This window comes from Dendrobates tinctorius, unplaced genomic scaffold, assembly GCF_039654945.1.
Source record: "Dendrobates tinctorius isolate UK_male_01 unplaced genomic scaffold, ASM3965494v1 ptg000022l, whole genome shotgun sequence".
In the NCBI taxonomy this organism is placed as follows: domain Eukaryota; kingdom Metazoa; phylum Chordata; class Amphibia; order Anura; family Dendrobatidae; genus Dendrobates; species Dendrobates tinctorius.
Genome location: NW_027361690.1, coordinates 82,154,293 through 82,177,440, shown reverse-complemented (window position 1 = coordinate 82,177,440; position 23,148 = coordinate 82,154,293). Strand labels below are relative to the sequence as shown.

General features: G+C 44.2%; 1 protein-coding gene across 3 annotated transcripts in view; it reads left to right on the top strand.

Annotated features, from left to right (window-relative positions):
* ADAMTS17 (ADAM metallopeptidase with thrombospondin type 1 motif 17) overlaps positions 1-23,148 on the top strand; it is a 428,881-nt gene that overhangs the window by 69,963 nt on the left and 335,770 nt on the right. For all 3 annotated transcript variants that reach the window (XM_073568808.1, XM_073568807.1, XM_073568809.1), the window contains exons 6-7: positions 722-876; positions 1,037-1,080. In XM_073568808.1, the coding sequence (XP_073424909.1) occupies positions 722-876; positions 1,037-1,080 (199 nt within the window). The remainder of the gene's footprint in view (positions 1-721; positions 877-1,036; positions 1,081-23,148) is intronic.

The window sequence follows — 23,148 nt, the reverse complement described above, 5'->3', positions numbered from 1 at the left end:
GTGGCGCACATATGGAACATCATTGGCCTACAATGGCAAAGGGATCTGCCAGCAGCTGATATTGATGATTTGCGTGCGAAAGTATGTTCAGCGAGGCAGAATATTCCTCAGGCAACCATTAGCCTAAAGCAAAACCAAAGAAATGAGCTGGAACACACATTGGTTTCAGTGCAATGTCTAGGTGCTCGTTCACACTATCGTCATATAACAGGACCTAGTATGAAAACAAAATAAGCAAATACCCTGCAGTAACCTCACTACTTAAGTTAAGGGTTGGAAGTGTGAGTATTTCTGTGTGTGACGCTCATAATAGAGATGTTTTAAAAATTTAATTTCCTTTTTTTTTTCATCATTTGCACATCATTAACATGTTTATTGATCCTGTGATTTCAATAATTCCATGACTTTTCCTTCTTGGTGAAACAATTTCAATATTGATGAATTTGTATATATTCATATACAGAACTAGAGCAGAAACTGAATTTTACATCCAATTTGACTGACCGGAGATTCCTACATACCCCAATACTCCAGAGAGCTGATCTAACATGATAAATTACTCTGGCGCAGACTATCGATCCTGTGATTTCCTTAATTTCTTTACTGTTCCTTCTTAATGTTGCAATTTCATTGTTGAGTAGTTTACAAGTAATGTGTCTGAGAGCATGTTCTGGTGCCAGGATGGTAAAACGTTTAATGAATACATCTTTCCATCTTGTAGACAAAGCTGTCTATAGGACATCACGGAGAACGGTCTTTAGAGAGTTTTTGTCACTGGCAAAATGAGGAGTACGGGGGAGCTAAGTACTTGGGAAATAATTATGTACCAGGAGCTAAGGATGAAGTACCTGTGGATGTAGCAGTGTTCATGACCAGGTACAGAATAAATCTACCTGTTTCCATATACTCTTTTGATCAGCTCTTATAGTTTTGGTGCTTCTTTTTAATCCAAAGCAGATTTAGTATAAAAATTTAGAAAATAATTCCTCCATACAGTATTAAGAATTGATTATACTGTCTCTTATTGCTTTACCAGAACTGACTTTTGTGTCCATAAGGATGAACCATGTGATACTGTAGGTAAGCATGTGGTTAAGCCTCCTTATTAGCATTGTTTTGGCACTTTATTCTCCATCTTGCATTGCTTCAGTTTAGTCCTGACCGTTTTTGTTATGGCTTGAGATGTAAGTATGACAATGTGACATCTGTGTCTGTCTCCTCTACGCTCATTTCGATTGCCACCTACATCTTGTGCCTCTCGCTAGTCGGAAGCATTGATGTTAAAGGGAATCTGTCACCCCATTTTTGCCCTATCAGCTGCCGGCACCGCCATCAGGGGCTTATCTACAGCATTCTGTAATGCTGTAGATAAGCCCCCGATGTAACCTGAAAGATAAGAAAAAAGAGTTAGATTATACTCACCCTGCCGTTTGGTCCGGTCTGACCTTTCCTGGCGCCTGCGCACTGCAGTACTTTACTCTGCCCTCAACAGAGCAGATAAAGTACACCTGCGCAGTAGCCGAGGGAGAAGCAAGGAGGGGGACATCATCGTATGAAGATGAGAGGCGCCTGACCGGACCGCGACTCCCACCGCACCCGACTCCGCCCCCCGGTGAGTATAATATAACGTGTTTTTCTTTCAGGTTTCATTGGGGACTTATCTACAGTATTACAGAATGCTGTAGATAAACCCCTGATGGCGGTGCCGGCTGCTGATAGGGCTAAAATGGGTTGACAGATTCCCTTTAAGTACTAGTAGGTTTGTCTCTTTCTGTCTGCTGTCAGAATTCGGTGGAGCGGCTTGTTATGCAAACCCCTGAGAATCGGTTCCCATTGCCAGTTATAGCCAAACTAGCTCTGGGGTGAATACCACCTTTAGTGTCTTTAGCTATTTCCTAACTTTGACTTCAGCTTGTTACTGATAAAATATGTATGATATTCCAAACACAGTGTAAGACTGAATTCAGAAGCACATATGAAAAATTGCCCATTCGGCATCACGCATCTTTTCCATGTATGCATTTCCAATACTGATATCCATTTTTTGCAATCATAATAAGATTCTACTCAGTTTCCTGTGTAATTTTTACAATGGATCCATGAAAAATGAATGCTTTACAGGGTCTGTATGGTCTCAATTTTTTGGGATGCACATATTGAGGTCATTATCCCCCTTGACCCATAACGAAGCCAGTGTGTCTCGTGAAACATGTTGGGGACATTGTGTCTTCTTTTAAAGCAAACCTGTCAATAGATTCATGCTGTAGGGAGAGACCTGACCAGTCCAGTACCACCGCCTGCCAGCTCCTCCCCACTCTTATCTAGATGATTCACAGGTCTCTCTCTATATACACATATGGTAAAGACCTGTGAATGATCTGGAGTGGTGGCGGGAGAAGCCAGACAGTGGCCAGACCCGGCCAGCTATCCACCTGTGTTTTTTCTCTGAAGTGCCACTTAATGATATTAAGCATATTGAGTTCACGAGAGAAACTCTGCAAAACATACTTGACTAGTGTACATTTGGATTTTATTCACACAGAAAAATGTTTAAATTGTGCCATTGGTCGGAGTGTCCGTGATGTACATACAGTCAGCACACGGAGCAAAATATGTTTGTTTCAGCTGAGCGTCATCCACACATTTTTCTCTGCGTCGTTTAGTAATGGTGTCTTACGTAGAACTGAAATAGTTGTACCTCCACTTTGTCCCTTGGTTATGCTTTTATGTAGAATTTGTATAATTTATGGTTCTTTATAAGCAATTATGCTCAGCTTTAGGGCTTCTGACCTGAGTGTCACAGCTTCATGTATTTCTATGAGACTGTCGCTCTTTGGTTGAGAGACCCGCTGCCAGTCCGTGTATTAGCAGTCAGTGATCACACCAACTAGCATGGACGTCTGCATGAGCCCTTAAAAGTAGCAATAGAGTTAAAAAGTCCGATAAACTTTTCCTCAAATTGTTTTTGCACATTTTTGGCTCTGTTCATATCTGTGTTAGAGGTTCTGTTCATAGACGCCATCAAAGAGCCATGAAAAATGCTCAGCGCTGGGGTCCTGGGTTCAAATCCCATGAAGGACAACATCTGCAAGGAGTTTGTATGTTCTCCCTGGCATTGTGTGAAGTTCCCACTGGTTCTCCGGTTTCCTACCACAGCCATACTTATAGGGAATTTATATTATGAATCCCAATGGGGACAGTAAAGATCGCTATATAAGAAACACATAGTAAATAAGTAATGTCCAGTTATGCATGCCATCATTTTTTTGGGAGGTATATTCTGCTAAAAGTGTCTCTGACTAATATTTAGATACATGCTAACATTTATTGTTCAACTAAAAAAAAGCAAAATATAACTCCGCTCCGTGTTCCTTATTTCATTATCTGTTTTTTTTATATTGTTTTTCGTTTTGGAATATTATTGAAGTTATTATACAGTTTAGATTTGTTTTTGCAGAAATGTTTGTAAATGTTGACATTGTGAAGTCATCTGTGTTTCTGAAGGACCATAAAGTCTTGTGGCGGGCAGCGCAGCCAGTTCTGAGAAATATGGTCCAAATATTCAATATTATAATATTGAAAGCTTTATAGCAGGTGATATTTTAACTAGTTTATGGATCTGAATAACCTCCTCATCAGGAATTACCCACAAGTCATGAAGGGGTGATGATGGGTGAGTGTGCAATATTTGAGAGTATACCTGGTTGCAAGATATGGTGAAAATAAATAAAATAAAAAATAAGAAGAACCCCGTAGCGACTAAATGAAGTCCAGCTAGATCAAATATTAGAGAATTGACTCATATAGTTGCCTTAACCTACTTTCCTCCTTTTTTTTGTCCGTACAAGTTTTTATTGATGAAGCTTCACAGTAACCTGCACGTTCTTGTCAATATCCCGTTGTCACTTGAACAAAATTTCTATTAGCTGTGACGTTGAAGGAAATCTGTCACCGGGTTTTGCCACCTCATCTGACACCAACATAATTGTAGAGACATCAACCCTGATTCCAGCAATGTCATGTGTCACTTACTGGGCTGTTTGCTGTAGGTTTGATAATCTCCTGCTGATAAAACAGTGATGTTATCACTAGAGGACTAGTAAACCTGCTGATATGTAGTCCTCCATGTTCATGAGCTCTGTGTATCTCCTCCCCAATCACTGATTGGCAGCTTTCTGCCTATGCACAGTGTAGTGATCTGCCTCTCTGGACTCATTATCACCTCCTTTACTAACCAGTGAAATATTACTGAAATCAGGGTCTCTGCCTCTACATCATGCTGCTCTCAGATGAGGTAGCAAAAACATGATGACAATGTGACCGATTCCTTTTGATCCCTTAACGACCACAGATACGCATTAAAACGGTGGTCATTAAGAGGCCTTATTCCCTGATTGCTGTTTTAACCCCTTCACTCCCGGAGCTTTTTTCGATTTTTCGTTTTTCGCTCCCCTTCTTTCCAGAGCCATAACTTTTTTATTTTTCCGTTTATATGGCCATGTGAGGGCTTATTTTTTGCGGGACGAGTTGTACTTTTAAACGACACCATTGGTTTTACCATGTCATGTTCTCGAAAATGGGAAAAACATTCCAAGTGCGGTGAAATTGCAAAAAAAGTGCAATCTCTCACTTGTTTTTTGCTTGGCTTTTTTGCTAGGTTCACTAGATGCTAAATCTAACCTGCCATTATGATTCTCCAGGTCATTACAAGTTCATAGACACCAAACATGTCTATGTTCTCGTTTATCTATGTGGTGAAAAAATTTTCCAAAGTTTGCTAAAAAAAAAAAAAAAATTGGGCAATTTTCTGAGACCCGTAGTGTCTCCATTTTTTTATCCTATTTTTTTGCGCGCCGAGCTGACGTTTTTAATGATACCACTTTTGTGCAGATCCGTTCTTTTTATCACCTGTTATGGCATTAAAATGCAATGTCGCGGCAACCAAAAAAAAGTAATTCTGGCGTTTTGAATTTTTTTTTCCGCTACGTTGTTTAGCGATCAGGTTAATGCTTTTTTTTTATTGATAGATCGGGCGATTCTTAACGTGGCGATACCTAATATGTGTACGTGGAATTTTTTTTATTGTTTTATTTTGATTGGGGCAAAAGGGGGGTGATTTTAACTTTTAGGGTTTTTTTATTTTTTTTGTATTTTTAAACATTTTTTTTTTACTTTTGGCATGCTTCAATAGCCTCTATAGGAGACTATAAGCATGCACAACCCAATTGGCTCTGCTACATATGGGCGATGAGCAGATCGCCCATATGTAGCAGATTTACTGCTGTGCTTTGAGCACCGACAACCGGGCGGCGCTAAAAGCCATCTGCCTGGAACAACCAGTCTCTGAGACCTGTGGTTGTCCAGGCGATGTGACGCCGACCCCCGATCACGTGACGGGGGTCAGCGATGAGCTCATTTCTGGCCCGGCGACCGGAAGTGCTATTTAAATGCCCGCTGTCAGCTTTGACAGCGGGATTTAACTAGTTAATAAGTGCGGACGGACGGCGATTCCGATCACGCCTATTGCGGGCACATGTCAGCTGTTCTTAACAGCTGACATGTCACGGCTTTGAGGTGGGCTCACCACCGGAGTCCACCTCAAAGTAGGGGATCCTTACCGATGATGTACTATTCCGTCATCGGTAAGAAAGGGGTTAAAATGGTGATCAGGAGTAAGTAAATAGCACCACCCTGCGGCTGAAATTCCCACAGTTGACAGCTGTATATGACAGCTGACACCCTGTGGTATAGTCCTCAGCCGGTTTTGAAACTGATTGTGATTGCCGGTGCCAATCATTGCCATGGTACCCTGAGGTCATCTGGTATGGTGGCCTGTAAGATCCTACTATAAGCAGGGTCTCACAGGCTCTGTAAAAAAATGTACAGGACCCACAGTGTGACTTAGTGAAAAAATAAAAAATTACACAATGTACAGTGGCTTGCGAAAGACTTGTATTCGGACTCCCAAGACAGCACCACGAGAGAGGCAATCCGCCCTTCAGGAACAGGAAGCCTACAGACAAAAAGGGCGGCACCTCTCCCACGCATCAGTTGGTTTCCTGTTCCTGAGGGGACGGGATCCTACAGATGGAAGTCCGAATGTATCCCAGGCTGACCGGCCGACACAGGTAGCGGGGGGGTCTCCTACCTCGGCCAGGTGCGGAGCTCCTGGAGACGCCACGGTGGTCCTGGCTGGGCTGCACGGCAGTGGCGTTTGGAGCAGGGAGCGGGGTCTGGATGATTTCCGTGTCCGTTAGGAAAGGCCGCCGCCGGTGAGTATGGCCCCTGGGGTCTCCCTGCTCCAGTGGCGCGGTGGCTGGGGTCGGTATTGCCAGCGCAACCGAGTGGGGTCCGGGACCCGGAGGCGCTGCAGGAAGATGCCCTGGCGTCCCGCGTGACTCCCTGATACACAGGAAGTGTCTGCGGGGCCGCGGTGATGTCGGGGGCGGAGCCGCGGACACTTCCTGGTCAGCGGCGCCACTGCGCTGGCGCAAAGAATCCAAGATGGCGGCACCCATCGGAACAAGCGCCCGGTAAATGACGACTCACCAACCGATACCTGCGCCAGCTGAGGGGTGTGAGACCAATCGGGGGGGGGGGGGGCGCGACATGTCTGCTGACCGCAGGAGGGGTATTTAAGCAGGGCCCAAGGGGGGTTCCATGCTTCTGGCCACATTATTGCACGCAATGATGGAGAGCGAACAAGAATAGCAACAGCAGCGACATCAGCAGCAGCAACAGCGACAAGCATCGCTGCCGCCCCTAGAAGACCTTCGGCAGATCAAACAAAAGAAAAAGGAATCACGGGACAGTAAGGAGTGTGCCAAACGGAGTGACCAGTCCAGTCATATGAGCTCCTCCAGACGGACGGGAGCATCGACTGAGAAAGATCCCCCTCATACTCCGGTACCTATTTGGTGCACTGGTAAGTGATCTACGTGAATGTTCACTCAGTGATGGAGCCTCCCTCTATGTTTTTATTCTCAGGGGAAGAAGGCCACGAGTAAGGCAAAACACAGGGACTCATGCCCAAAAAAGTTGTGTCCCCCCTGTATTCAGCAGACGGTAGCGGAGGAATCGCCTAAAATCGCTGCAAGCCTAAAAGACATAGTCAGGGCAGATATGAGAGAAACCCTAAAATCCCTGTCCCAGGCGGGAAGCTCAAGGGTTGTGGACCCTTTGGAGTCAGATTCCTCGGTGGAATGGAGGAGAAATAAGGACTCCTCTGGCTCATCCCCCTCGTCCTCCTCGGAGGAAGAGGATTCCGGTCGGTTCTGTCTACCGCTAGACCAGGTGGACAAGCTGGTAAAGGCGGTGAGAGGAACAATGGAGGTGGAGGAGCACAAACCACAGTTATCCATGCAGGATATCATGTTCGGGGGCTGGATCAGAAAAGGTGAAGGGTCTTCCCTTTGAACGAAAAGATTCAGGAACTAATTCGTAGAGAATGGAAGAAACCAGATGAGAGGTTCACTACCACCAGCCCTCAAACGTAGATACCCCTTTGATGATCCGAGCTTGCACTTGGGACAAAGCCCCTAAATTGGATGTGGCAATTGCCAAGGCATCAAAAAGAGCCTCACTACCCTTTGAGGACATGGGGACTCTTAAAGACCCCCTAGACAGGAAGGCAGACACCTTCCTTAAAGGAACCTGGGAGATGGCAGCCGGTTCCCTAAGACCAGCAGTAGCCTCAACATGTACGACCAGGTCCATGATGGTCTGGTTGGACCAACTGGAGTCTCAATTAAAACAGGGGACGCCTAGACAGACAATTTTGGGTGCCCTACCAGTAATCCAGGGGGCCACAGCCTTCCTAGCGGATGCCTCAGCTGATGCAGTTAGATTGGCCGCTAGGGCAGCAGGACTTTCTAATGCGGCTCGTAGAGCCCTGTGGCTAAAATGCTGGTTGGGAGACATCCAATCCAGGTCAAAACTCTGCACTATCCCGTGTGAAGGAGAATATTTGTTTGGAACAGTCCTGGACGAGTTGCTGGATAAAGCCGGGGACAACAAGAAGAAGTTCCCTAATCTGTGGTCCGCATCCTACCGACGCTCATTCAATAGAAGGAGATTCGGTCAGGGAAGAAGGCGCAACCCATCGCCTAATAGACCGTCCCAGATGGGTGGATAGAAGAAGGAGAGGTACGGGCTTTATGTTCAGGCGTTCTTCAAGAGAGCGAAAGAAACCTGAACAATTCCTGTGGGGGGTAGACTGTCAGCCTTTCTTCCAGCATGGCTACAGATCACCAATAGTGACTGGGTGCGGAACGTAATATCCACCGGACTCAAGCTGGAGTTTAGTTATGTTCCTCGAGATACCTTTAAACTAACTCCCTTACGTTTGCCACTTGAAAAAACTGCTTTAGAAGCAGAAGTCTTGAGTCTACGCCTAAAAAAATGACCTGGTGGAGGTTCCGGAATCTGAGAGGGTTAGAGGCAAGATAAATCATTCAGGACCATTATTAATTTACATTCCCTTAATGAATTCTTGGTTAACCAAACCTTTAATATGGAGTCTATCAGTACAGCAATAAAGATGTTGTTTACAGGGTGTTTCATGGCAGTCGTGGATTTGAAAGACACGTGCTATCATGTGCCTATCCACGCAGACTTCCAGCAGTTCCTGAGAGTGTCAGTGGACGGTTTAATCCGTCATTTTCAGTTTAGGGCTCTCCCTTTGGTCTCTCAGCAGCCTCCCGGGTATTTACGAAGATAGTGGCCGAAGTCATGGCTCACCTACGAGAGGCGGATATCCTGATTGCCCGTACTTAGACGATTTTTTGATTGTGGGAAATTCGGTGGACCATTGTTTATCTCAGATAGAAAGGACTAAGTCCAGACTAGAACACCTCGGGTGGATAATAAATTACGAGAAATCCCCATTTCAGCCCCTAAGAGTCCAAAAATTCCTAGGCTTACTGTTAAATTCAGAAACCCAGCAGTGTCTTCTGCCATCAGATAAGTTAGAACACATACAACAGCAGGTATTTCGGGCGATTGATAAACCCTCCATGACCCTCAGGCAAGCCATGTCACTGTTAGGTTCTCTGACCTCATGTATGCCAGCAGTCAGGTGGTCGCAGTTTCACACTAGATCCCTTCAGAAGGGCATCCTAGTTAGCAACAGGGCCTTAGAGGGGTCTTTACAAGGTCAGATATCATTGAGCCCTTTGACCCTTACATCTCTTAGATGGTGGCTTGACAAGAACAACTTATCCTCAGGGTTGCCCTGGGTGACGCAGATAACCCTTATAATAACCACAGATGCTAGCCCCTCGGGTTGGAGGGCCCATATGGGGGACATAGTGGTCCATGGACAATGGGACTCTAAAACGGAGACCTCGTCGAACCAGAGGGAGCTGTTGGCGATTGAGTTGGCAGTTAAAAAACTCATTATGTACCTACAGGGTCATCATGTGAGGATCCTCTCGGACAGCCAGGTAGCAGTAGCCTATATCAACCACCAAGGTGGAACACGCTCCGAGGCCCTGATGCGGATAACAGAACGTCTATTTCAAATAGCCGAGAGAAATTTTCAATCTTTAACTGCACTCCATATAAGAGGAAAAGACATTATTAGGGGTAATAGGGGATATTAGGGGTAGTAGTCCGGTGGCTCTGACTGGATAATGTGGGATATTAGGGGTAGTAGTCCAACGGCTGTGATAGGATGATGTGGGATATTAGTGTTAGTTGTCCGGTGGCTCTGGCTGACGGGATGATGTGGAATATTAGGGGAAGTAGTCCGGTGGCTCTGGCTGACGGAATGATGTGGGATATTAGGGGTAATAGTTCGGCGGCTGTGACGGGATGATGTGGGATATTAGGGGTAATAGTCCGGTGGCTCTAGCTGAAGGGATGATTTGGGATATTATAGTGAATGTGGCTATGTGGAGTGGGTGGGACTCTATATAATCATTATAATTTGTTCTAACTAACCGTAGTTAGTTACTATGCCCGGGCAGCGCCGGGCTCTTCAGCTAGTAGATATATTTATTTCTTTTGCTTAAAATATAAAGGAAATGTGTAATCTTGTAATCTTTAACTTTAGGTCTTTTTAGAGATAATTTCATCTTCAACTTGCTTAACTGTTAATAACAGTAATTTTGACCAGGGGTGCCCAAACTTTTTACATGCCAATGTATGCACATGACAATTTTTAGTTGTTTGATCCAATTAAATAAATTCATACTTATATTTTCCTCCCTTCACTAAAATATTTAGTATTATACTATTTAGTGAGTGCTAATCCATCACACACAAATCAGATTTCAAAAATAGTTAAACACAGGTTGTAATGTTACAAATGGGTAAGAAGCCAAGGGGGGAGGGATGAATGCTCTCGGAAGCCACTGTATGTAATAAAGTAAGAAAAAAACACAAAACGCAGCCTTTGTTATAAAACAAAAATAAAATAAGTACACATAATTGGTATTGCCGCATCCAGAACGGCCCAATCTATAAAACTGTCAGTTCATTTATTCCATACAGCAAATAACATAAAAAAATAATAAAAGCAGTAAAAATGTCGCTTTTTCATCATACGTACAGACACACACAAAATTGAATAAAAGCAATCATAATGTCATAAGTTTAAAAGAATAAATATGGGGATGAAATAACTTGTTTTTTTAGTGCATTTTTATTGTGAGAGAGTAGCATAGCATAGAAAACTTTATAAATCTGGTATCACTGGAATCACACTTACCTGAAGAATAAAGCCATCCTTTCAATAATACCATGGTGAACTGCCCATAAATACAAATAAGTACTATTCCTGTACTGTTGTCCATTTGTTAATTCTGCCTCACAAAAATCAGAATAAGGCTCAGCTCACATTTATCCTTTGCTCTCCCCTGAGCGCTTACCCTGGGGTTTCCATGTAAATCACCAAAATCGTGATTCAGACAAAACCCCTGATGGAACCACACACTTATGAGGCAGATGGAATCACTTTGGGCTCCCATTTTGTCTCTATTCCAACAAAGTCATTTTATTTTAGGTGTCTTTTTAGCACTCAAGTGTGGGAGACCACAGTTCTGTGCACACCTAAAAAGTTGGACACCACTGGAACAGACTGCAAACGGGCTCCAAAATGTCAGCGCGGCAAACAATGCTTCTCAACGACGGTAAAATCATTACAGGGCCGGCGTCAGCACCCGGGAAGGTGCCAGAGCCCTTAGCTGGCGGGGGGGGCAGTCGCCATTGGGAACACGGGCGCACTATGGGGGATGGTGCCAGTGCCTGTGACCTCACCTGCGAGTGGGATCCTCCTGCTTGCTCCAGGTCCCTGCACTTGCAATACTCTCCTCTTCCCGCTTCAACGTTGCGGCTTCTCCTGTGTCTTCTGACTGTGACATTCTGGTTAGAGGGAGCGATAACGTCACTAGAGCGCGTCCTCTGCCTGAACAGTCACAGTACAGAGAGGCGGAAGACGCCGACACTGAGGAGTCCAGAGCAGAGCAGCGGCCAGAGATGAGTATTTTTATTTTTTTTAATGCTTGGAGCATCTTATGGGGCCAATTACATATGGAGCATCTTATGGTTTCAATTACATATGGAGCATTTTAGGGGGCCAATTATATGTGGAGCATCTTATGGGGCCCATTCTGTTTGGAGCTATATATGGGACCCATCAAATACTGGAGCAATATATGGTGCCCATAATATGCTGTATGGAGCATTATATGGGGCCTATTCTATATGGAGCAATATATGGGGCCCATCATATACTGTACGGAGCAATATATGGGGCTCATTGTACTGTATGGATCAATATATGGGGCTCATTATTCTGTATGGAGCGTTATATGGGGTCCATTATGCTGTATGCAGCAATATATGGGGTTTATTATTCTGTATGGAGCACTATGTGATGCCATGCCCATAATACTGTATGGAGCAATATATGGGGCTCATTATTCTGTATGGAGTATTATGTGGTGCCCATAATACTGTATAGAGCAATATTTGGGGCTCGTTCTCTATGGAGTGCTATGTGGGCGGCACGGTGGCTCAGTGGTTAGCGCTGCAGCCTTGCAGCGCTGGGATCCTGGGTTCGAATCCCACCAAGGACAACATCTGCAAGGAGTTTGTATGTTCTCCCCGTGTTTGCGTGGGTTTCCTCCGGGTACTCCGGTTTCCTCCCACATTCTAAAGACATACTGATAGGGAATTTAGATTGTGAGCCCCATCGGGGACAGTGATGATAATGTGTGCAAACTGTAAAGCGCTGCGGAATATGTTAGCGCTATATAAAAATAAAGATTATTATTTATTTATGTGGTGCCCATAACACTTTATGGCGGGAGGACTATACTGTCTGGTTTCTGAGCTGTTGATATCACTCATGTAATGTAAGAAGTAAGTGAAATGTTAGGCATTGGAGTATACCTATATTTCTCTGCCGTATCTGTGCTTCATGAATTTTGGTATGTGTTAAAGAGGTCCACTGTGACTCTTTCGCCCGGGACCCACGAAAACCTGGAGATGGCCCTGACCGCTTGTCAGACAGCCGCAGTTCACGCACTGTCAAATGATATTTGAGCCTGCATCTGTGATCGGAGGTATAAAGTTTACCTCCGGTCATTGGCGTCAACTGATGGGGCTACTGCTCCCATCAGCTGACACCTGCTGCCTCTATTAAAGGGAACCTGTCACCACTTTTCTTTCCTACCAGCTAAAAATACCATTTTATTCAGTGTCAGCTATGCATTCCCTAAATACTTATGTAACCCCCTGACTCCCCATTTATCACCCATAAAAACCTTTTATATTTCTCCCATGATGTGTGCTAATAGGGTCCGTCCAGTCTGATGGGCGTGGCTACAGTTCACTCACTCCACTTCTCTCCTCGGCTGCTGCATGCAGTCCTTGACGTGGATGACGCAGATCGCTGTGAGATATCACGCCTGCGCCCTCAAATGGTTTCTCGTGCGGGCACACTTCTGCTTTTCAGCTTTGCCCGCAGGTGGGCAAATAAATAATTTTAAAAAATGATGTGGGGTCACCCCCATTTTTAAAAAGCAGCCTTGCTAAAGCAGACAGTGCCTTGTGCTCAAACAGTAGTGTACAACCACATATGGGGTACTGCCACGTTCAATAAAAATTACATAATAAATTATGCGGTTCATTTTTTTTCCTATTGCCCCTCGTGTACATTATAAATTTGGTGCTATAACAGTATTTTAATGGAAAAAATTTGTTTGTTTTTTTTCACATCTAAAGGTTATAAAATTTTGTGAATCACCTGTGGGTTCAAAATGCTCAGTACACCAATAGATTAATTCTTTCAGGGGTCTAGTTTCCAAAATGGGGTGACTTTTGTTGCATAAAAATCCAGCACAGGGGACTGGAAACAATTGTGACTCTGAGCAGCAGTCAAAACTAGGAGAAATCATTAGATGCAATGCTGGAATTTCAATGTTGCGCAACACATATCAGTGTGTAACCCTAGCCTAAAGAAATTGTGAATCACACTTTACTGTTATTCAGTATTACACAGTAGCACCACTGAAGTGCCACCTAGAGTGGACCCTCTGGGTCGGGATACCAGTGCCCCCTGGCTGAGCGGACCTAGTGATCCCACCCCCCATTACAGGGAGTGTCAGAGGTAGGCCCAAAGGGGTTAGTATCCTAACAGCTGGTACCAAAGGGACGTCTTATAGGGCACAAACAGAGAGTGGAGTGAGGACCAGAAGGGGAACAGAGAGTACCAGGGGAACCGGGAGAATGGGTCAGGGACTAGAGGGAAGCAGGACAAGAGCCTGCGGACCAGGAGTAAGGGGAACAGGGAAAGCATGGCAGGAGCCACAGTGGAAGCAGGCACTGAAAAAAAGCATAGCAGGGTAAGCTGCAAAAAACACAAGGAACAGAAAGGCAACAAGGGGACCTGAATATAAGACAGCGTAATTGTCAGCACAAGCGCCGGCAACCATGCGAGCAGGAAAGATAATCAGGCGCTTACCCATAGCAGGAGGAGTCCTGAAATACCTGATGGGCCGCCATGACAGGGCGGAGCTACTGGGTCACGACCTCCCTCCAGTATAAGGAGCTGAAGGAGCATGCAGCCGGGACCCACGGCGCATGTGCGGAGCGCCAGCCCCCCGAGAACCAGGAAGCACCGGCAAGGGATGTTGCAGAACGCACACAGCGCCGCGTCGGGGAGCAGAGGAAAGCAGCCAAGCACCCGAGGGGACAGAGGGCACCACCGCGGGTGTAACATTCAGTAACTCATCCAATTTGCTTAAAAGGTTTGTTTGACACTAGGCTACAAATCTGTATTCTCTTTATGTGACTGCAGACTCATGAATCCTCATATTACGTGCATTGCTCACTGTGAGGACACTCCGGGGCTGGGAGTGTAGAGCGAATGTCTGCATGTATGTGATTTGCAGCCAGCTAGACAGGCGCTCAATGCAAGTGTTTTGATTGAGGCCACACCCAGTCTAGTCGAAATGTGGCCAGAAGTTTGGAAATCACATACAAACAAATTGCTTCATACATCAGAGAATCCTCACAGCGCCCAGTGCACACAATGCGAGGATTCACAAGTCTGCATTTAATATTGACACTAGACTCGTAGACTCATTCCTGTCAAACCCTTCAAGCTCTGGCGGCATGAGCATTGCCGTCCTGTGCAACTTGTACTAAAATTCTGGGAATACTGCATCTGTCGAATGTGAAACACTACTTTGTTGAATAGGACTTTGCCACAATTCAACTGTGAGGCAATGGGTAGTACAGGTCTCAATTTGTAATGGACATATTGCATACATCCACCATTTTTCCCCAATATTTGGACAGGCTTCAAGCAGCATTTACTGCATTTTTACCTACTAACCTCTCACTATTTAATGTGTTTTTTTTCATCCTGCCTGTGAATTACATCTGCAACCCAATCAAGTTCACAATTTTGCATTACTTATTAAAGAGTTCATCTAATTTTAGTATGGAGTTAGCCTATTTAACTCCTACAGCCCCTATGAATAGAGATATTTCCATACCAAGCCAGTGGAAGCTCTTAGTAATGCTTAATTCACATGAAGTCACAGAGCAATTATATCCAACTTATTTTCATTGCCAGACCAACACATGCAAGGAGCTGGTGATGGCTCATCTTCCAAGAGTGGGCCTCCTATACTACAACACCTTATTCTCTTAACATAACCCGACACATTTTTTCTGAATTACAATTTTTTTTTTGTAATTTAGAAAGACGGTATATAGAAAGAAAAAGTCTTAGAGAAGTGGACAGACACATATGCTAGTGTCCATAAGAAGAGAATGTGCCATAATTTAGATTGTTGTAACCCATAATTAATACATTGAACTTAAAGGGAACCTGTCACCCCCCCCCCCGGGGAGATTTTAACCAAAAGAGCCACCTTCAGCAGCACTAAAGCTGCATTCTGTGAAGGTGGCTCTTCCGTTTCTGACCCCTGTAACGCCGGAATAATAACTTTTATTAATAGATCCTCATACCTGTAATGAGTCCCATAGGTATGGAGTCTCCCCCTGAAGCAGCTGCCTCCCCACCGTCAATCATGTCTCTGTAGCGTCTGGGCACCTCCCATAGCCGTCCATCATGCCCCTGCGCTGCCGTCTGTGCCCCGCCTCCCATTGCCGTCCATCATGCCCCTGTGTTTCCGTCTGTGCCCCGTCTCCTTCTGTCTCTTATGCCGGCGCCTGCTCTGTGAAAATAGTTCTCGCTGCTCATGAAATGACTTAAGGCGATCACACCTGCGTGTTGTGGAGGCCCCAGATCCTGCCCTGCAGTGTGTGTCTTATGATGTATTCACACTGCGGGGCTGGGATTCTCTGGCCTCCACAACACGCAACTAAATGGCCCCAAATTGTCTATAAAATTCTATACTAAAATATGTAGCCACAAAGACAAGCAGATGAGTAAAAACATGTTTCTCATTTAAATCTCTGATTGTTACTTGTAATGTGCTAAGGTATCAGGTTATCCTAAGAGAAACAGTCTTTGCTCTGGCTAAACCTACTCATTAATCAGGAAAGTGGGCTTTCCAATCCAGACAACTCCTTAAGTGCTAGAAAGATAAATGATGAGGTGTAAAGTTTCTAGGTTTCCATTAAGAACAATGTGTAAAGTTCTGAAAATGTGTTGCTGGTCCCAAGGATCTCCATGGTTCAGTAGTCCTGAGCTGATATCAGCCAATAATACTCTGCAATGAAAGATTTAGCCCTTACTTACTCTTCAGAGTATTACTCTAATGGTAGCCCTCCCCCGAATTATATGTAGGGGAGGACTCCTGGGAACATGGACACTCATTGATTTATTCTGGTCTTTTCAGACATATTTTTTTTCAAAATGGTGGTCAGTTCTGTTCATTTCAAGGTCAGAGGTCATTTTTGCAGTTAGCTGTGTAAGCATGAGCCGGTTTAAGCTGTTTTTTTTCCCAATAATTTTTGTGCCTTTCCTCTGTAATCTGATTGGCCCTTCTGAAAAAAGCAGGAGGATTTTGAGTATAATTAAGCCTGTCAGCTGTCATTCCTCTCAGTATTTTTATGAAGAAAGAAGTTCCTGCCCTCCCCCCCCTATTGTTTTTTTATTTCCTTAATTTGTTGTGGGATTTTGTTCGAGGGGAAATCGCCCAGCCATCTGGGTGGATTGGTTGGTGAAGCTTATTTATTGGTATTTGTTTCTGGATTTATGGAAATGCCTTACCGTATATACTTGTGCATAAGCCGACCTGAGTATAAGCGGACCCCCCCAATTTTGCCACAAAAAAAGGGAAAACTTATTGACTCGCATATAAGCCTAGGGTGGAAAATGCAGCAGCTACTGGTAAATTTCAAAAATAAAAATAGATACCAAAAAAAGTAAAATTAATTGAGACATCAGTAGGTTGAATGTTTTTGAATATCCATATTGAATCGGGAGCCCCATATAATACTCCATACAGTTTATGATGGCCCCATTAGATGCTCCATACAAAATGCACCCCATATAATGCTCCATAAATGTTAATAATGGCCCCATAAGATGCTCCATAGAATATGCTCCATAAATGTTATGGCCCCATAAGATGCTCCATAGCTTATGCCCCCATAAGATGCTCCATAGATTATTCCCCCATAAGATGCTCCATAAAATGCTCCATAGATTATCCTCCATAAGATGCTCCATAGATTATGCCCCCATATGCTGCTCCATAGAATATGCCCCCATATGCTGCCCCCATAAGATGCTCCATATATTATGCCCCCATATGCTGCTCCATAGATAATGCCCCATATGCTGCCGCTGCTGCAAAAAAAATGCCACACTCACCTCTCCTCGCTGGGGGCCAGGTGTCGGGTCCTGAGCAGGCGGGGACACCGGCGCTATGGGGCACAGGTGCCGGTGTCGCCGCTCACTCAGGACCCGGCACCTGAGATATTCACATGTCCCGGGTCCATCGCTGCTCGCCGCTGTCTGCCGCGTCATCTGTCATTGACTGTCTAGGCAGAGGGCGCGGCGCGCACTAACCACATCATCGTGCCCTCTGCTGCCTAAACGTCACTGACAGAGGATGCAGCAGACAGCAGCGCGCAGCGATGGACCGGGGACAGGTGAATATTGGATATACTTACCCCCTCCTGGCGCGGTCTCTGCAGCCTCGCTCCTCCCATGGTCTCCCTTCCTTTCTTCAACAGTCACGTGGTACGCATATGCACAAATTCATGAGTTTAATGAGCGGTACCACGTGACCGCTGAAGGAAGGAAGATAGTGGGGGGAGGGCTGCAGAGACGCGTCGGGGGGGTCAGTATGATCTCTGACACCCCCTCCCCACTCGTGTATAAGCCGAGAGGGGGGGGACTTTCAGCGCCAAAAAATGGGCTGAAAATCTCGGCTTATACACGAGTATATACAGTATTTATATTTCATGATACCCTAAATAAAGCACCACGGCCATTGTTTTCCACTTTTAGTTTGTTTTTGTAATTATTTAATAGTGAATGTGTCCTATGGAATGATGTGTTCACATTTTACATTTTGACAACATATTTGTGACTCCGTCAGGGGTTCCGTATGAACCTCCAAAAGACCTGATTCAGATGTGCCCCAAATGGAGCAGTAGGTGTTAACAATCCGAGTCCAAAACATGCAACTTTAGACTCCATTTGGGCTTTTTTTTTCAGCCATCTATCTTTGAAGTCAGAAAAAATAGAGCAGTAGACTACGCTAATGTTTCCATGTAAAAGATGGCTATGATCAAAAAAGCTCAAATCCGTCCAAATTTGCATGTATTAGACTCAGTTTGATAATTTAGGCATAACACTATGTTTGTGAGACAGAATCCCAGCTTTTAAGGCTCGGACAGAACCCCCAATGGAATCACAAACCGGGGGCAAAACCTAATGTGAACATTCACCATCTACAAATGATATTGTTGTCACGACTATGTGGAAAGGTGTGAAATGTCAGCAATTTCTGGGTAGAGTTGATTAAGGAGAGCTGCCAGTGCGTAATTTATATTTTTAATGTCTGTTGTTCTAGTGCGATGAAGTAATGAAATAAGAATAAAATCGACAACAAGTGCAAAGTCCACAAATCGGCTTGGAATATTTCAATCTGTGAATGAGGTTCTGAAAAAACGTATTTCCGTACATTGCTTTAAAAACAGTATTGCTTGGGAAACCAGGCATTGAAAACTTTTCTTTCCTGTGTATTACTCTAAAAATTCGGCATCCAATGTGAATTCGGAGAAATAAATAAGCCTTAGGGCTCATATTCACTTGCGAGAAACTCGCACGATTCTCGTGCGAGTCTCTCGCATGAAAACCCGGCACTGCCGCCGGCACTCGGACCGGAGCGTGCGGCTACATGTATTTCTATGTTGCCGCACGCTCCAGTCCCAGTGCCGGCCGGTGTTTTCATGCGAGCGACTTGCACGAGAATCGTGCGAGTCTTTCGCAAGTGAGTATGAGCCCTAATAGACGCGCTCACTGACGTTAGTCAGGATGTTGCTCGCGCCTCGTCAGGTGCTGGGAATTTCTGGCTTTTCTGCTTTGCTTTGTGGCCTTACCTCGCTATAGGTGTAGATGCTCCATGATGATATTCGTCAATGTCAGACAGATGCAGGAGGATGTTCTGCAGCGTTGATTTTGGTCTAAACAGAGACTTTGAGTAATAGCCAGCATGTATCCTGTGTAGTTGACAAAATGGATTTACCTATATTTTCAACACTAAGGGAAAACAAACGAATAGATTCAGAAGCGCTTGTGTATAGCAGTATACACACGTATTATATATACATGTTACTATAGCAAATCGTTTTTTAAAGTGTCCTTAGGAGAGGTCATTATTATTTGATGAGTGAGAATCCATTCCCTGTGATCTCTGATAATTGTCACAATGAATGGCATATCAGTACGACTGTGCCTGTACCGCCGCTCAGATGTGTTCACTTTAATGGGATTGACATGCCGTACTAGGCACAGTCATCCACATAAATGAAACTCTGGTCCCTGTGTAAACAATAAGATATGATCAGTGGAGGTCCTGAGTGTCATCAAACATTAATAACCATACATTTTTAAAGGGAATCTGTCAGCAAAGAATGACTGTTCAAACCAAGAACAGATGCTTGACGCATCATAGCGGGGCCACACATTTAACTTCACCTTCCCATCTGCTTGGTTTCCATCTGCTGCCACCCTTCTCTGGCTCTGTGAAGGCAGAGCGGTCAATCAAAGAAAAGTGAGTTGGAGATAGAGAGGATAACTAGTAGATGGGAAGGTGTAGTTAAATGATTGGCCCCGCCATGGAGCACAGAGGGCCTGTGCTTGGTTTGAACAGTCATTCTGGGCTAGCCTAGTCCCATGGTCTTGTTTATGAAGACCATCCATCTCAATATGCCTTGATAGCGTGTATTGACTTCACAGAGGGTTGCAGGGTAAATGTCTGGCCAGATGCAGCTTACCCAGTCAAGATAAGCTGACCATGGTCCTAGGAGTCTGATTTGAATGGCATCTGTGATGAGACATCCCCTTCAAGTCTCAAAAAGTCCCTCTCCCAAAAAGACTAGCTTAAGCTATTGTATAATATTAATGCACCTTCCTCTAGAGATAGGATTTGGAAAATCACATCTAGAATTGTCATTTCCGCAGTTCCAAAATATATCTAAAATGTCTCCTATACTCGAGCTTTACTTTTAATTGCATGTGATGTCACCAACATTAGAAGGGCACACGTGCTGCGCGAGGTTATATGAGGACATGATGTCTTTCCTACAACATGGCTAGGTAGATGGCATATTAATAAATCCCGTTTGACTGTATAATGACAACCTCTTCAAACCGCTCAGGCGATCAAAATGTTTTATAGCAACAAGGCCTTAAAGCTTTAAAAATTGCTGACCTTGTTATTTTAGCAGTTAAACATGGATCAAATAAGTGTTAAACATAAAAATCACACAGCTTTGGCCAATTCTAATGTGCTTCTGATCATTGAGCTTCGTACGTGTTCAGCAGATTTCATGGGATGATGAAGAAGCTGTTTATATTGATCTTAATCCCCGGGGATTTGAGGGTAAATGCTGCGTATTCTGCCAGCATCCTTTTGCGGAGTGACCCTGCCAGACCTTCCCAGAGATGAGTGTCTGCAATCGGTGATTTATCACAGATGAGGATCATGTGCAGATCATGTTTAGAGTTCAGTCCTGTCTGGGTAAATAAGAAAACCTAAATTGTCAGCATTCTCTTATCAGTGAGTTATGACTTGTATGTGAATCATTTTGGGAAATGCTTTGTGGAAATGTCATAACATTTAACATCATGAAGTTTGAGGTGTTTGACATCAGTGTTTGCCTTGGTGATGAATGAACTCCTCTCTCATCTTTTTCTCTATGGCAGCAGCTTTAATAACCTGTCGATTCTCACCTGTCGATTCTCACATCGGGCCAGGACACTGTTTGTCATGAACAGGGCTAACATCAAAAAAATTCCCTCTCCATTCATCAAAAAAGGCTTGCATGTGTCGAATAACATTTTTATATGTTTGCTCACATGCCTCTACACAAAGCCACACTGTCAACACAAAAAAGATTACTGAAAAGGGAAGGACCAACAAAACACCTATGCTAAGAAAAGATTCAGCACCAGGTAAATGGCATAATAAAACATAAGCTTTTATGGCATCTAAATTGATACAAAGCGCATAACCAGCTTCCCTTCCCAGCTTATATACTACACCTCTATTTGGTCTAAAGCAGAAGTTCGGGGAACCTTTTTTCTGCCAAGGGCCATTTGGATATTTATGACATCATTTGCGGGCCATACAAAATTATCTACTTAAAAATTATCCTGCAATATTTGGTCAACTAACTCACCCTTTTGTGACGGCTGGAACTGCTCCTCTTTGATGTGGCTGTAAGGTTAGGTGGTACTGAAGATGTTGGTTTTCACAAATGCTATTCCAGGTTTGTGCCGATCAGTCTGGAGCATAGTCGACTCTTTGCAATGGTAAAATTGAAAAAGTACTGCTCGCAGCAGTAAGTTGTTCTTACACATACAAATTGCAATGCATGTCTGGTAAAAGTGAGAAATTCATCATTTCTCACATTACGCTTATAGAACTCAAGCAGGTGGAGGTCTGCAGTATACATCACATAGGAGACATGAGGCTGCTGACTACATTACATACACAGAGACTGCAGTATAGACATGAAATATGATACACCAAGATTGCTGTGTAACTCACACGTTAGAAGCTGTGTATTCATAACACTGGTGACACAAACTCTGCTGTATACATCTCATAGGACACACGAACACTGCTATATATAAATCACATGGGAAATGCTGTTTGTACATCACATAGGAGGCACTGAGGCTGCTGTATATATATCAAATAGGAGAGGCTGTACATACATCACAAGAAAACACAGACTACTGCATACATCACATAGGATAAACCAAAGCTGTTGTATTTACAATACTTATGATACACTGGGACTGCTGTATACATCACATATGATGCACTGAAACTCTGCTGTATACATCTTGTAGGAGATACTGCTGTATATACATCACATAAGAGACACTGCCACTGTTATATGCATCACATAAGATACGCTGTGTCTACTGCATATAGCACAAAGGCTGGATCACAGGAAGTGATATCTTGGGCCAGAGAAAACATCCTGATGGCACTGGCCAGTGTTAGATGTATTAAAGTGTTGCATACGCCACAGTGATCATTAGTGAACTTCACATGTGCGTGCTTTAATGGTTTAAAGCAGGGGTGGGGAACCTCAGGCCCCTGGGCCATTTACGGCCCTCGATGACATTTTATCAGGCCCCCAGGCTGATTCTCAGGGACAGCAGTGCTTGGACATGGAGTTGTATTTTGATTGCCACCAGCTCATTAATTTCTTCTTGCTCTGTTAGCACACACACGCAGTGTTCACTACTGAACACTGAAGCGCATGCAGTAAAAGATTATGTCCTGACACCAGTGCCAGAGTCAGGATGTACTTTGTGGGCGGAGTTTGTATGGCCCCCGAAGGATGGAATAAATATCCAAATGGCCCTTGGAAGAAAACAGATTCCTCACCCCTGGTTTAAAGGGTTGGTGGCTGAAAAAAAACCACTCTGGCGGTTCGAGCAATGTGACCCCCCGGGAATTTACCTCTGGGCTGGTTCAAACAACATCACAGACCACAAATGGCCACTGGGCTGAAGGCTCTCGAATCCTGGTCTAAAGAGTTCTTTCTTATGCCAGAAACTGTTGTCTTTCTTCCTTTGACGCTAATCACTACTTACTGACACGCCGTGATGTGGGAAAGTCAAGGAGTCTGAGTAAAAAGCCATGAGGGTACGTCATAAACAGAGGGGTGAGGCAAAGGCGTAGTCAGGTCACAGTCCCAGGCCAGGATTTCAAGAAGGTAGTGGATGAAGACAAAGGGCTAGGCAAAGAGATGGTCAAAGGCAAATCCAAGGTCAGTCAGCAAAGATCAAAATCGTAGAACTTACAGAAGACACCAAACTGATCATTCATTCATATGATTATGATCTGGAAACAACATGTATAATATGGCACCAAGTATCTATTTGGCCTTGATATATAACACTAAGCACTTGAGATTTAATTAATTATAGGTGTGTATTTTTCAACACATCTTCATATAGAC